General features: G+C 55.4%; 1 protein-coding gene across 1 annotated transcript; it reads right to left on the bottom strand.

Moving 5' to 3' along the window:
* Window positions 1-8,349: 8,349 nt before the first annotated feature.
* NOTUM (notum, palmitoleoyl-protein carboxylesterase) lies at window positions 8,350-15,047 on the bottom strand. The gene is made up of 11 exons (XM_052658716.1): window positions 14,716-15,047; window positions 13,526-13,578; window positions 13,348-13,443; window positions 12,771-12,831; window positions 12,459-12,517; window positions 11,946-12,048; window positions 11,090-11,281; window positions 10,863-10,963; window positions 10,157-10,304; window positions 8,894-8,941; window positions 8,350-8,656 (listed from the first exon to the last, which is right to left on the bottom strand). Exons 1-11 carry the CDS (start codon window positions 15,045-15,047, stop codon window positions 8,350-8,352), a joined length of 1,500 nt encoding a protein of 499 aa, XP_052514676.1.
* Window positions 15,048-15,495: the final 448 nt, after the last annotated feature.

Here is a 15,495-nt window from a genome sequence, read left to right as displayed (position 1 = left end):
GCAGAGGCGAGGCATGACAACATGACCATCCTGGGAAGCCTGGCCGAGAAGCTCCCCTGAAAGTGGTTGGGGCCACCAGGTTCTGAGTGAGGGTATGGAGCCCAGGTGAAGTGGCATCCTGGGACCCGTGTCCGTGGCTGTCCGGCAGTGCCCAGGAATGCCAACTAGCCCTCCACCTGGCCCCACTCGAAGTCCAATTGGCCCTTCGGAGCCTGGAGTCTTTCATCTGGGCCTGACCAGGTGAGAGCTGTGGCTGGTGTAGCTGGCCTGCAGGCCTGAACATGGCAGTGGGAGCTGTCCTGGGGATGGGGGTCAGTGTGTGGGTGTGGAGGGGGAGACCTCAGTGAGGGAATCTCAGATGCTAGTCAAGCCAAAGTCAGTACCATATGTTGGAACTCTCTGGGAAGCAAGGTGCCCACCTTTGGCATCCTTACTTTCCTTCTCCATGTGAAGAAACTAAAGCTGCTTGGCCTGAGCTGCCCAGCTTCCAGTAGCCACCTTGTGCTTGCATGGGTATGCCTAGAACTGCGATCAGCCATCTGGCTTGGGCCTGCTAGGGAGCTATGTCCAGACTTGAGTCCTCTCCTGGGCCCAGCTTTTCCTGACCCACTTAAGTGACTGCTGTGCCCATGTGTGGGCTTTCCAGGTGAACAGCAAGGTCCTACTGTATAGCACAGGGGACTATATTCAATGTCCTGTAATAAACCATAATGGAAAAAGAAAATGGAAAAAGAATACATACATACAGTCATCAAGACAGTATGGTACTGCCACAAAAACAGAAATATAGACCAATGGAACAAGACAGAAAGCCCAGAGGTAAAGCCCACACACCTATAGGTACCTTATCTTTGACAAAGATGGCAAGAATATACAATGGAGAAAGGATGGTCTCGTCAATAAGTGGTGCTGGGAAAACTGGACAGTTATACATAAAAGAATGAAATTAGAACACTTCCTATCACCATACACAAAAATAAACTCAAAATGGATTAAAGACCAGAAACTATAAAACTCTTAGAAGAACACATAGGCAGAACACTGTATGACATAAATCGCAGCAAGATCCTCTATCACTCACCTCCTAGAGGAATGGAAATAAAAACAAAAATAAGCAAATGGGACCTAATTAAACTTAAAAGCTTTTGCACAGCAAAGGAAACTATAAACAAGGTGAAAAGACAGCCCTCAGAATGGGAGGAAATAATATCACATGACACAACTGAGGAAGGATTAATCTCCAAAATATACAAGCAGCTCATGCAGCTCTGTACCAGAAAAACAAACAACCCAATCAAAAAGTGGGCAGAAGCGGTTTCCCTGGTGGCTCAGTGGTAAAGAATCTGCCTGCCAATGCAAGAGACAGATTCGATCCCTGATCTGGGAGGATTCCACATGCCGCAGAGCAATTAAGGTTGTGCGCCACAACTATTAAACCTGTGCTCTAGAGCCCACATGCCCTAGAGCCCATACTCAAACAAGAGAAACCACAGCAATGAGAAGCCCCCACTTGCTGCAACTAAAGCGAAGCCGTGCAGAAACGAAGACTCAGCACAGCCAAAAATAAACAAATAAATAAAAATGTTTTTTAAGTAGCCAAAGACCTAAACAGACATTTCTCCTGAGAAGACATACAGATGGCTAATAAACACTTGAAAAGACGGTCAACCTCGCTCATTATTAGAGAAATGCAAATCAAAACTAGGATGGGGTATCACCTCATACCAGTCAGAATGGCCATCATCAAAAAATCTACAAACCATGAATGCTGGAGAGAGTGTGGAGAAAAGGGAACCCTCTTGCACTGTTGGTGGAAATGCAAATTGATATAGCCACCACAGAGAACGGTATAGAGATTCCTTAAAAATACTAGGAATAAAGCTACCATATAACCCAACAATCCTGCTACTGGGCCTATGCCTTCAGGAAACGATAATTGAAAAAGACACGCACCCCAGTGTTCATCACAGCTATGACATGGAAGCAACCTGGATATCCATTGAAAGAGAAGCGGATAAAGAAGCGGTGGTACTTATACAGAGTGCAACATCGCTCAGTCACAAAAAGGAATACATTTGACTCAGTTCTGATAAGACGGATGAACCTAGAGCCTATTATACAGAGTGAAGTACGCCAGGAAGAGAAAGACAGATAACGTACATTAATGCACATATATGGAATCTGGAAAGGTGGTATTGAGGAACCCTTCTGTAGAGCAGCAATGGAAACCCAGACATAGAGGACAGAATTACGAAGGAAGGGGAAAGGAAAAGGTGGGACAAACTGAAAGAGTAGCTTTAAAATGTATACATAACCATATATAAAATTAGATAGCCAGTGGAAATTTGTGGTATGATGCAGGGAGCTCAAATCTGGTGCTCTGTGACAACCTAGAGGGGTGGGAGGGGGTGTGAGGTGGGAGGGAGGTTCAGAAGGGAGGGGACATACATATACCTATGGCTGATTCATGTTGGTATATAGTAGAACCCAACAGAGTATTTTAAGCAATTATCCTTAAATTACAAGTAAATAAAAAAGGAATAGATACATATATGTATAACCGAATCACTTAACTATACAGCAGAAACTAACACAACATTGTAAATCAACTATATTTCAATAAAAAAAAAGTATCAGCTCCTTTTCTGAAAGAGGCCTTGAGAATCTGAGAACAAATCACAGCAAAGCCATCTTTCTTTGCTTTGCCAGTCGGGTTCTGCCCACCCATGAGGCCCTGGGGGAGCTCTGGGCCCCACCGTGGTCAAGGGAAGCGCTTCGTGGCTGGACCCGTGGTGAGGATCCCTGGACCCTGCCATGGGCCATGCTGCTGGGTCTAGACACCGACTCCCAGCTGGTTGGCCACTGGGCTGCTTGGCGACAATGTCTTCTGCTTTTGAGCTTTTGCTAATGTGTCACAATTACAGAAGCACAGTGATTCTGGATTGACAGCTTCTCATACTATGGAAACGCCAACAAAATTTTAAGTGAGTTTGGCTGGAAATCACCTAAAGTTCAACAGTAGGGAGTGGTGAGTAGACTAAGGAACATCCGTGCGAGGTACACTCCGGCTGCCTTGAGGTCACCTTGTAGAAGAGCAGGGTGACGAGGCAGGAGACCACAGGGGCAGTGCGGGAGACTAAAGGACCCGTGGCACATCTGCATCCGAAGATAGAAAGGCTGGGTAAACGCCTGAGAATGCCCTGCCATCATCTCCAAGGTGTGGGGCAGCGGGTGCTTCTGCTCTTTGGATTTTCAGTATTTTCCCAGTTTTAAACGAAATAGCTATTACTTCCTAAACCAGGAAAAGAAAATAATTTAAAAAAATAAATGAAGTACATTTTGCTACAGTTCTAAACATGGTTAGGTTTACATTCTTGTATAAATAAAAAAAAATCTTCTTTAAATTTTTTTAAAATAAATAAAAAATATAAATAAAGAACTTCCCTGGAGGTCCAGTCGTTAAGACTGCACTTCCGCTGCGGGGGCCATGGGTTCAAGCCCTGGTCGGGGAACTAAGACCCCATGTGCCACACAGTGTGGCCAAAAAATACACTTGCTTTTACAAAATTTCAAAATAGACTTTATTTTCTAGAACAACAGTAGACACACAGAAGAAATTGACTGGAAGAGCTCCTATATTCCTCACATCCAATGTGTTCTATTGGAAACATCTTTTGGAACATTTGTTACAATTAATGAGACATTGGCATATCATATCAATACATTATTATTAGCATTTATTCAGGCTTCCTCAGGTTTAGCCTCATGCCCTCCGACTGCTCCAGGACCTGTCGTGACCTCACATGACGAGTAGTTGTCACGTCTCCTTCAGCTGCTCTTGGCCGGGAGGGTCTCTCAGACTTTCTTGGTTTGAATGACCCCGATGGTTTGGAGGAGGGCTGGGCAGTGATGCACAGACTGTCCCTCTGCTGGCCTGTCTGATGTTTTTCTCGTTATTAGTCTGGGCTTGTGGGTTTGGGGAGGAAGACCACAGAGGGGAAGTGCCCTTCTCATCATGTCCCATCAGGGCTGTGCTCTCAACATGACTCCTCACCTTTTGCCCTTGATCACTTGGCTGAGGTGTGTCTTTCAGGTGTCACCTCTGAGGAGTTCCTCTTTCTTTCTCCCCCTTCCCATCCTGTTCTCTCTGGGGAGGGGACCCACACTTGTGGCCCACACTTAAGGGGAGTGTATTCTCCCCCTCCTTGAGGGGACAGTATCGACATAAATTATTTGGAATGCTGCAAAGAGGTTGGTCTTTTCTCCCCCACTTAGCTTTCTTCAATTATTTACTTATATCAGGATCGACTTGAGGATATTCATTTTATACTTTGGGTTATAATCCAAAACTACATTTTTTTATTCTGTTGCTCAAAGCCTTCCAAGTGTCCCCTGACATACCCCATCAGTGGGGGTTGGGGTTTGTTTTCAGCACCTCCTCACTGCAGGCACTGCAAGATATCCCAGTTTCATCCTGCGCATTTCTCGCCAGCCTTACAATCAGGGGTTTTCGAAGAAGCCCTGGTTCCTGTTACTGGAGACGGTGTAAGAGACCAAGATCTGGACTTTTCTGGTGGTTCAGTGGTTAAGAATCTGCCTGCCAGTTCAGGGGACAAAGGTTTGTTCCCTGGTCTGGAAAGATTCCATATGCCTCGGGGCAGCTAAGCCCATGTGCCACAACTACTGAGCATGCACTCTAGAGACTGAGCACAGCACTGCTGAAGTCTTCGGGGCCTAGAGCCCATGCTCTGCAACAAGAGAAGCCACTGCAATGAGAAGTCTGAGTGCCACGGTGAAGAGTAGCCTCTGCTCACTGTAACTAGAGGAAGCCCTGGCAAAACAATGAAGACCCAAAGTAGCCAAAACAATTAAATTAAAAACAACAAAAAAAGAACTGGCCACTTCCACTCCAGAGGGCATGGGTTTAATCCCTGGTTGGGGAACTGAGATCCTACCTGCAATGTGGCTCAGCCAAAAAGAAAAGAAAAAGAAAAGAAGTTGGGACGTCAGGGTAGACAGTTCTGTCTATCACGTTGATCATGCACTGAACGCTACATGTTTGGCATCACTCACTCTCCTTATGGATCCCAGGCTTATTTTGCCAATGGTACCCACAGTACTTTGGCCACCTGATGCGAAGAGCCAAATCATTAGAAAAGACCCTGATGCTGGGAGAGATTGAAGGCAGGAGGAGAAGGGGACAACAGAGAACAAGACGGTTGGATGGCATCACTGACTCAACGGACATGAGTTTGAGCAAGCTCTGGGGGATGGTGAAGGACAGGGAAGGCTGGTGCTCTGTGGTCCATGGGGTCGCAAAGAGTCAGACACGACTGAGCGACTGACCAACACCACTCGCAGTAAGGCGCAGATGCTGGAGGTAAGCCAAGCCTTGTTTATCAGGAACATGGGGAGAAAGGAGTTATTCATTTGGTGAAATCCCATCGGGCCTAACCTACAAATATAATGCTCAGTGGGCCTGGCACGCCCGAAACACACAAAGCCACCCTGTTACCCTTTTCAGTCTACCTCATACAGGGTAAGGCACCTGTCTGTGCCGATGTCACCACCTGCTGCCCTTCTCCGCACAAAGAACTGGCCTCCAGCCAGCGCCTCTGGGGTCCCTCCCCCAGAGGCCCAGCTTTGACCGAAGCATGGACCCCTCCCTCCATGCAAGTCTCCCCTAGTAGGTGAAGGCCAGGCCCCTTTTGGGTCCTCCCAGCCCCCATCAGGCAGTGGCACCCCACTCCAGTACTCTTGCCTGGAAAATCCCATGGATGGAGGGGCCTGGGAGGCTGCAGTCCATGGGGTCGCTAGAGTCAGACACGACTGAGCGACTTCACTTTCACTTTTCACTTTCATGCATTGGAGAAGGAAATGGCAACCCACTCCAGTGTTCTTGCCTGGAGAATCCCAGGGACGGGGGAGCCTGGTGGGCTGCCGTCTCTGGGGTCGCACAAAGTCGGACACGACTGAAGCGACTTAGCAGCAGTAGCAGTAGCAGCCCCCATCACTGACTCGATGGACGTGAGTTTGAGTGAACTCCGGGAGTTGGTGGTGCACAGGGAGGCCTGGTGTGCTGCAGTTCATGGGGTCACAAAGAGTCGGACACGACTGAGCGACTGAACTGAACTGAACTGAGCCCCCTCTCCCACTGAAAGCCCACTGTCATGCTGGGAACCCTGTTCGTGCCCCTCCAAAGAGGCTGCTCCCCAAGCCAGCAGCCACCCCAGGGTCCCCCTTCTTTCATCTCCAGCCTTTGGCCACACCCCTCCCTGACCTCACTGTCTCCCTGGGTCAGTGAGACTCTGTGGCCTCCCACGGGAGCTGTCCAAACAAGAAACCACAACTGGGCCATTTAAGCTCCCCTTGGGGAAGCCAACTTTGGTGGGTCCAGAGCTGGTCAGACCTCAGGGCATACTCCCAGTCTCGGGGGGCCGTTGAGAAGATGGGGTCTCTGTGATGCTCCCAGCTGCAGGCTGCCTGAGAGAGGCTGGGTGGTCGGAGGCTAGGAGCAGGGTCCAGGCATGAATCCTTTCTCTGTCCCTTCACGTAGCCTCTTCAGGCCTCAGTTTCTTTTTTAAAATTTTTATTAAGATATTTGGTTGTGTCAAGTCTTTCCTCTATCCCTTCACAGAGCCTTTTTGGGCCTCAGTTTCTTTCTCTTTTAATATTTATTAAGATATTTGGCTGTATCAGATCTTAGTTTCAGCATGTGGGATCCTTTGTTGTGGCTGGAGGTGGGGGCAGTGGGGGCTTAGTGGCCTCAAGGCATGTGGGAGATCTTAACTCTTCAACTAGTGATCGAACCCATGTCCCCTGCATTTGGAGGCAGAGTCTTAACCACTGGACCACCAGGGAAGTCCCAGGGCCTCAGTATCCCAATCTGCAAATTGAGGCTTGTAATAAGACCTACTTGTTGGGCACCTGGGGGAATCAGGGTGTCCTGTGTGTGGGGCACTTAGTGCAGGGAACACTGAGGAAGCCAGGTCTGTTGGAGAGTCATGACCTGGCCACCTTCCGAGGGGGTGCTTATCAGTATGTCACAAAACCCACAGGGGCTCACTATCTTTGATGCACATGCCACCTCGAGGTGCCTCCATGGAGATGCCAGCCTGTAAGCCTGTGTGCAGTGGCGCTGACAGACTAGCCACGTGGCCCTTTGTACCTGAAGAGGGTATAAAGCACAGAGCTCACTGAAGACTGGGAATGTTCTCTTCAGCCCCAAGTTGCAGCGGGAGGTAGAAACCAGGCAATGAGTGTGTGGTGTGTGTGCAGTCACATGTGGAAGGACAAGATTGTGTGTGTGTGTCTGTGTGTGTGTCTATGTGTTTATGGGGAGGCTGTGTCCTCTGGGACTAACCACAGAAGCAGAGCCAAGGGCTGGCCTAGAGGGAGAATTTTCACCCTCCAAAATTCTGCCTCTTTCAAATTCTGGACCATGTGCATGTGTGATGTTGTGAAAATAAATACGATACAAACTTCAAAGAATGTGCTAGCTGGGTAGGGAGTGTTTTGCGATCAAGTTTTGAAAGTGGAGGTTGCTGTTGGAGACACAACATTGTAGATGTACAAATGCCGAGTCATGCCCTTAGAAATGGAGGGGGTGTGGCGTGAATGTCACCCCAAGATCAAAATAAAGAGGAAAGGGAGCTTAAAACCATGCTGGGGGCTTGTCTGAGATAGGCCCGTTACTGCTGTGTGTGGAAAGGATGAATAGAAGGAGCAGGGGTTGGAGGTCAGGAGGCCCCGGAGTCCTTCTCAGCTTCTCCCTGCTGCCCTGGGTTTGTAGGGGGTCCGGGTCAGGTCGGGGTGTGAAGCAGGCAAAGTGCCCCCTCAAATAAACACGTCTACAGGGTGAGGCTCTTTTATCTTTTCTTCATTATTTAAAAAAAATATGTTACAAAACAATATCATTCACTATATATTTGTTATTTTTCTTTTTTTAAAAAATTAATAAAAAAGTCACTTTATAAAATAATACAAAAGGGCAGGAGAGGCTGGAGGGCTGGGCTGGGGGAGGATGCCTTCTGGGCTGGAGGCTGAGGAATCCAGTGCTTCTGGCTCCCTACCTTGGGTTGGAGGTGGAGGGAGTGAGGGGGGTTAGGAATGAGGGGATGGGGATGGGGGGTGTCAGGAGGGAGGGGCGGGAGGGGGCCAAGGACCACAGCCAGGCTGATGGCAGGTCCACCATCTCTGGCTGGGGCCCCTCAGAGGCAGTAGGAGAGAGACAGTGAAGGTTGCCAAGGGAGGGTGTCCAGACCCAGGGCGGGGACAGCCAGGGCCCTGCAGTCCTAGGAGAGCGGGAGGGCCTGGACGGGAGATGGCCGATGGCCGGGGCGAGGGGCCCTAGCTCCCGCTGCTCAGCATCCCCAGCAGTTTACTGGGCTCCAGGCCCTGCTGCTGCGCCACTGTCTGCACGTCGAAGCCCATGTGCATCAGGAACTGGGCCACATTCATCTCCTGCCCCGTGAACTGGTCCCGGATGGTGGGGCACGAGGGGTTGCAGTGGGGCCAGGGGCAGCTGTCCACCAGGTGGATGGGGCAGCCCTTCAGGGGGGCTTTGCTGGCCTTGTGGCTGTCATGGAGGCTTCGGTCCCAGCAGTGCAGCGCCCGGGGCAGTGAGGTCCCCTTCACCTGGACGTCTGTCCAGTGGCTGCAGACAGAAACCCAGGTTGGGGATCACTCGGGTGTGGCCAAAGCAGGGGACGGCATTGCCACCACTGAGTTCTTGCCACACAGCTGGTTGTGCAAGTGGTTTTGAAAACCCTCAGAAGAAGCCAGAGCTGGGGAGGCTGGTGGGCAGGCCTAGGCCTGCTGGGGATGGGGGCGTTGCAGATGTCTGGATCGAGAGCCATGGATACGAGCTGTCCTGGGGCCAGGGGCCACTGACCTTCGGATGATGATCTCGTGAGAGAGGCAGGCGGGGGCAAAGCTGGCCCTGTTGGGGAGAAGGCAACCTGTGAGCAACCACATCCCACCTCAGCTCCTTCCGCACCCCAAAGCGCACAGGTCACAGCTCCTTTCCTGGGAGGCTGTCCCCTACCTGGCTCCTACTTCCCTCCTGCCACTTGCTGGGTTGGCCAGTGGCTCCCCCCAGGCCTTATCCCCACCAGCTCCCAGGTGCCCTACTAACCCCTGTCCCTTTCTGCCTCCAAATCCTGCTCAGAGTTGGGGCTTTGCTGGACAGGTGAATATTTGTTTTTTTAATAGACTTTAGTTTTTCATAGAATTTTTAGGTTCACATTGAAATTGAATGGAAGGCATAGATTCTTTCTCATCCCCTGCTCTTATACATTCACAGCCGCCCCCATCATGAATATCCCCCACCAGTTGTTATGTTTGTTATAATCAATGAACCTAGATGACACATTATCACCATCCAGAGTCTGTAGTTTACATCAGGGTTCATCCTTGGAGCTGTACTGTCTATGAATCTGGACAAATGTATAATGACACTTGGGCTTCCCTGGTGGCTTGGATGATAAGAACCTGTCTATATGAAGGAGACCAGGCTTCAGTCCCTGGGTTGTGAAGGTCCCCTGGAGAGGGGAATAGCTACCTACTCCAGTATTCTTGCCTGGAGAATTCCATGGACAGAGGAGCCTGGCGGGCTACATGCTGCCGAGTCGGACATGACCGAGCGACTAACACTAAGACTGTAATGACATGTGTCCACCATTGTGGTACCATACAGAGCAGTTCCTCAGCCCTAAACATCTACTGTTCTCCACCTATTTATACCTCTCTCTCCCAGCCCCTGGCCACCACTGATCTTTTTACTGTGTCCATAGTTTCGCCTCTTCCAGGATGTCACAGGCGCGTCCCAGGTGGCACAGTGGTAAAGAATTCGCCTGCCAATTCAGGAGAGGCACAAGACTTGGGTTCGACGTCATGGAGTTGGAATAACACATGTGGCCTTTTCAGACTGGCTTCTTTCACTTGGTAACATGCATTTACAGTTCCTCCTCTTTTGGCAGCTCAGGTGCTCACCCCTCTCTAGCACTGGGTAGTACCCTTTTGTCTACATTGACCGCAGTTTATCACCTCAAGGACCCCTGGGCTGCTTCCTGTTTTCCATCTTTGCGGCCTCTCTTTTCAAGTCAAGTGGTTTACTATGGATCTGGGGGGCCAAGTGGGGTCCCCACACACTCACGGCACATCCTTGAGTGTGTTCCGCAGCTCACGGCCCAGGTTCTGGATATACAGCCACTGGCCCTCCTGCACCGGCTGCCCCGTGAGGTGCACATTGTCCACAGTCAGCTGGGCCTCGTCAAACAGCCACTGCACCACGAAGACTGGGCCTGCGGGGACGGCTCAGCTGGGCCTCGCCTCGGAGCCCTGCCCCCTGCCCCAGGCTCCAGGGGCGGAGGCCACCGCCAGCTCCACAGCAGGCTCACAGGCCGGCCAGGCTCTGGCTGCAGAGTGCTGGCGACTAGCTCCCCTGGCATGCTGCCTGGAAGAGGTGCCTCGTTCCCTCCTCCCACCTTGGCCTGGCTCCCAGGACTCCGCTTTGACCAAAACACGGCGATTATGTCGCTTCGAGTGTGGTGCTGGCGAGGGACAGCCAAGGCCCCACACAGGGACAGCACTGGGATTCAACTCCAAGGCACGTTCCTCACCGTGGGTGTGGTCAGCGTAACCAACCATCCTAGTCTGCCTTGAACCGAGCGGACTTCTAGTGCTAAAACTGAGAAAGTCCCGGCCAGGCTCAGATGACTTTGTCAACCCTTCTTGGGTGTGGCAGTGGTCTCCAAGCCTCGCCTCTGAGGACTGGACTCCAGGCTGGGTTTCCAGCAGACACAGAAAGGCTGTACACCCCCTGCCGCCCGCCCCCTCCGCTGCCCTGCATGCCCACTCACAGCGCAGAGTTGGGTAGACTTTGTAGCCAAAGAAGCAGTTCCATTCCTCGCCCTCCTTGAACTGGCGCCGACAGCGCTCCGGGACCACCCCATTCCAGTACCTAGGCCACACACGGCAGGTTAGGCTGCTCGCCCACCTCCCACCCAGCCCCCACGAGCTCCTCCACCCCCTGATGCCACCCAATCCCAGGCCCTCTGCACAGAATGGGCCCTCCCTCCTGGGGCACCTGATGCCCCGGCGGATGGCCTCCGTGGGCGCGCAGGTGATGGTGTCGATGCAGTCTGTGCGGCGGTACTGCTTGTTGTCCAGGAACCAGCCGGAATCAGCCAGGCCCCGCACCTGGATGGCTGGATAGCCCAGCTCCTCCAGCTGCTCGGCCACACGGTCCACGTTTAGCAGCACCCCCGTGCCCCCCGCGCTGCAGGGAAGGTGGGAGGTTAAGCCGGGCAGATTGAGGAAGGACACTCACCCACCAGGCCTGCCCAGCCTCAGCCCATTCCCCAGGGCACAGGGAGCCAAGAGCATTCTGAGCTGCCACCACGTTCTGGGTTTGTGTGTAAGGCCCCTGGGCCCTTCCAGGTCTTGGAGGCAGAGAAGGGCTGGCAGAGCTCCAGGCACTGACACAGAGCTAAGTGTCGGGTCATCTCACTTCCTCCCACCCCTTTCCCTCCCCTGCTTCTCACTCTCTGACTTGGTTCCCTTATCTGAAAATGAAGGTGAACTCTGTGGTCCAGGCCCCTCTGTCCATTCCTTAGACGACCCCTGAGTCCCTTACATGCCCGCTGGGATACAATGACCAGCGGGTATGATCTTGCCTAGAGGGACCCCAGCCCTTGGCGGTGCATTGGTCCACAGCTAGCCCTTAGTCAACTGCCTAGGTCACTGTGATCCAAAGCCTCCCTCACACCCAACAACCACGGAGCCAGAAGTGACTGCAGGACAGCTTCCAGCCACATGGCATTCGGGAGCCAAACCTCAGAGATGCCCCATGTTGCTGAGCCTCCTGGCAACGCATCTGCCCTGGCTCAGCCCCATCTTCTCCCTTCCATCCACACTCCCACCCCAGCCCCTGCCCAGCCCACCTGCTCCCTGCCAGCAGCAGCACCTTGGCCCCACTCAGCCCTTTGCCCAGGAGCTCTTGCACAACCTCCCGGATGATGAGGGTGCCCATGAAGGCGTACTCGTCTGCACAGAGAAGGAGAGCTGGCTTCAAGTGGTGGCCTGGACAGACAGCCAGTCCTCCCATCCCCAGGTTGGAAGGAGGTCAGGTATAGCTGGGTGTCTGGAGGGTCTTCCATGGGATGGGAACAGGCGCAGGGGTAGATTGGAGGAAGGTGGGTCAGGTACGCAAGACTGTGCTGGGGGCCCTTCCTCGGGGAACACCTAGGAGTGAGGAACCCCCTCCCCCAGGGTCAGGCCAGCCATGGACAAGCCAGGCAGTGGGTGCTGGGGGCAGGCACCCTGGGACACACTATTGAAGAGTTAGAGGGAGACACAAGGCTGAACGTCTGTATTTCACCAGAAGTGCTGTCCTCCTTGCCCTGCCTCTGTGGGGGCGGGGGGGAAGGGAGTGGTGGGGGAAGCATGGGACTCACTCTTCTCAGACTTGGACGAAGCCCCACTCCACACATCGCTGGAGCAGTAGGGGATGAAGCTGTGACACACGGATGGTGTGAGCCTGCCGTGTTCCTCTGTTGCCCGAGGACCCCAGGAAGGATCACCCTCCTCGGGAAGGACTTCTGAGGACAGGAGCTCCCTAGCAAGGACCTCTCCCAGGACTGGACCCCCTTAAGGACAGGCTCCCCCAGGATAGACTTCCCCTAAGAACCTCTTAGGAAGAGCCTCCAGAAAGGACCCCCAAGACAGGACTCCCCCCCACCAGGAAGGACCTTCTGGCTCCCTCTTACACCATGTTGGCGTTCCACCAGTGGGGGTTCTCCTCTGGCTGGGAGGACAGGATCCCCGTGCCTGTGGCAGGGAAGGACAGAGGCAGTGGGTCTTTCTGGTGGGAGCAGGGCATGCAGGCAGGCGTGAGGACTACAGGAAGGTAAGCAGATGTGGAAGGATCCTATCAAGCTACAGCAAGGAGGTGGGTGGTGACAACCACCTGAACTAAGGTTGCGGGGTGAGTAGGGAATGGATGGGTTTAGTTACTCCAAGGAGTCTCCATGACCAGGATGCCCAGCCGGGCTGTGACTTTTGGACATGACCCTCAACCTCCCCCCTTCCACCAGCTACTTTGACCAGGGACCAGCTCTGTACTGTGTAGCCAGGGTGAGCCCTGGGAAGTTGCCTGTGGAATAAGAATGAAATGTTAGAGTGAATGTTCCCTAACCTTGGTGGGGTGGGGGATAGATGGGGTGGGGCCTCTCTGGGGCTCTAGGGAATGAAGGAGAAAAGGCTTCTTCCAGGACTTCCAATTATGAGCCCCTTTCCCTTCCCCTCGCCTCCTGGGGATTCCTGGGCAAACCCTGGCACGCTGACCTGTGCGAGTGCGGGGCCAGTCCTTGGAGCTCATGAGGCGCCGCATGGTGTCATATCGGGAGTCGCAGTTCTCCCGGTTGAAGCAGTACCAGCCTCCTGCGGGCACAGCCCCCAACCTCAGGATCTAGTGCCGAGGAGACCCTCCTCCTACCCCGCTGCATCCGCACCTGACACTCACCTTCCAGAAAGAGTAGCCATCGCCGGCTGCCCTTGGATTCCTTCAGGTAGTAGCTGCAAGGGAAGTGGGTGGAGTGCGTGGTCATGGGGGCGGGGGACGAGCGGGGGCTGCAGGGTCCAGCTCCCGGGAGATAGGGGTCGTTCCACCTGTCGCCCGGCACGCGCCGGCCGCACGGGGGCGCCAGCGGACAGGCCCCCGCAGAGCGCGCCCGGCCGGGCGAGCGGCGGTCAGTCCCGGGAGGTGGCGCTCGCGAGGCAGGGAAGGGCGGCGAGGGGCTGTGTGGTCCGTGGAAAATCCCCACGGCCCGCCCCGCGCGGGACCCGCTGTAACCTCGGCGCCGGCTGCCAGGCGGGGTGGGGGGTGGGGTCTTCGCCAGGGCTCAAGATCCTCCTGGGATGCGCAGTGGGGCTTGGAGAGTGAGAAGCTCTCTCGAGGGTGCATGGGGCAGGAGCACCGGGGTCGTACAGGCAGGCGTGGAGGGGCGCGGGCGCCATCGGAGCGGGGTCGCATCCTTCCTACCAAGGCCGGACCTAACGTCGTGTTCCTCAGGCTGTGCAGTCACTGAGGGCATGGGCACCCCTAACCCCGCCCCAACCCTCAGCCTCGCATCCTTCCATTATCTGCTAGGGGCTGGAGAGGGGGTGAATGCGGCACCCAGGTCCTTCTGTCCCACCTGCGCCCCCTGCCTATTCCTCCGGCTGGCTGGATCTCTGGCAGTCCCAGCAGCAACACGGAGCAGACGGGGCGAGTTGAGCTGGGATGGGGGTGGAGGTACGGACGCCAGGCGTCTCTCCGCCCCCCTGTGTCACCTCCTCTTGCTGGAGTCAGGGCCACTCGCGGATTGCCATCTCCCCGCCCAGGGAACGAAGAACGCGAGCACAGGGACTGGGTACCGGTGGCCGAGGGGTCAGTGCCCGGGGCTGGCCCAGGACCAACGCTGCCCCAACCCCCGCGCAGCTAGTTGCCTAGCAGGGCCCTACCCGGAGCCAGCGCCTCCGAGGCCCGACGGGAGCCCTTTCCCCTGTGGGCGACCACCGCTGCGGCCAGCAGGGACGGCCCAATGTAGGCTCCGTGCGTCTGAGCGGGGACAGGGAGGCGGGTGGTGCGCACCCGCTGGCGACCAGGCAGCCCGCGGTCCCGGGACCACCGACGGGGGCGCGCTGGTCGCGGCGGGCGGGTGCAGGCCTTACCCGGCCGGGCTGCCGTCGTTGCAGGTCACCGACGTGTTGAGCAGGAGGTGCAGGCGCAGGTCTTCGTTGAGCTGCTGCGCCGAGCAGGGGTATAGGGACTGCGCCAGGCTCTTGACCTGTGCCATGAAGCTGTCCATGTTGCCCTCCACGGCCGTGAAGTCCAGAGGGAAGCTCTCCACCGGTTGCCCGGCTGCCGGGGCCGCCTCGGCCCGCGGCGGGGGCGGCGGCGGGGGTGGCTGCTGGCCGCGGCGCCGCCAGGTCTTCCTGCCCTCGCCGCCCCCGGCCCAGTGCAGAAGGCCCAGCAGCAGAAGCACGCGCACCCCTCGGCCCATGGCCGCACCGCTCGGGCCCGCGGCCACCTGCGGAGAGCAGGCGGCGTTGAGGCGGCGCGGCGGCGAGGGCGCCAGGCCGGGGGCGCCCGGGCCGCGGCGCGCCTGTTCGCTCGCCCCGCTCCCCGCGTTGGGCCCGGCCGAGGAGGCGCGGGCGGCTTGGCGTCGAGGCTCTCGGGGCCGGGCGCCGTCGGCCTGGGCAGCTGGGACTCCGCGCGCGGCCGGCCGAGGGCAGCGCAGGGTCTGGGTGCGCTGGCTCTGGCCCGCGCCAATGAGCGGCGGGGGCCGAGCCTGGGCGTAGTTTGCGGGGGCCGCGGCGGCCCGGGTGCCCGCGCGTTAGATGTGCCGCCGCCGCCGCCGCCCCGGCTCGGCGGAGGGGGAGGGGGCCGCGCTCGCTCTTTTCTTGGCGGAGGCATCGCCTTTTCTTCCCAAACCGCAAGCCTGACGGAGG

Source organism: Budorcas taxicolor, chromosome 19 (assembly GCF_023091745.1).
Source record: "Budorcas taxicolor isolate Tak-1 chromosome 19, Takin1.1, whole genome shotgun sequence".
NCBI lineage: Eukaryota > Metazoa > Chordata > Mammalia > Artiodactyla > Bovidae > Budorcas > Budorcas taxicolor.
Note: the sequence above shows the minus strand (reverse complement) of the source record. Positions and strands in the feature narration are given on the sequence as shown.

What these genes read in the sequence shown, in the direction of transcription:
- NOTUM (XM_052658716.1), bottom strand. Translation starts at nt 15,047, where the DNA reads ATGGGCCGAGGGGTGCGCGTGCTTCTGCTGCTGGGCCTTCTGCACTGG. An exon ending in AACGACGGCAGCCCGGCCGG is followed by an intron (nt 13,579 to 14,715) that starts GTAAGGCCTGCA and finishes CTTCCCTTGCAG; the next exon opens with CTACTACCTGAAGGAATCCA. An exon ending in ATGGCTACTCTTTCTGGAAG is followed by an intron (nt 13,444 to 13,525) that starts GTGAGTGTCAGG and finishes CTGTGCCCGCAG; the next exon opens with GAGGCTGGTACTGCTTCAAC.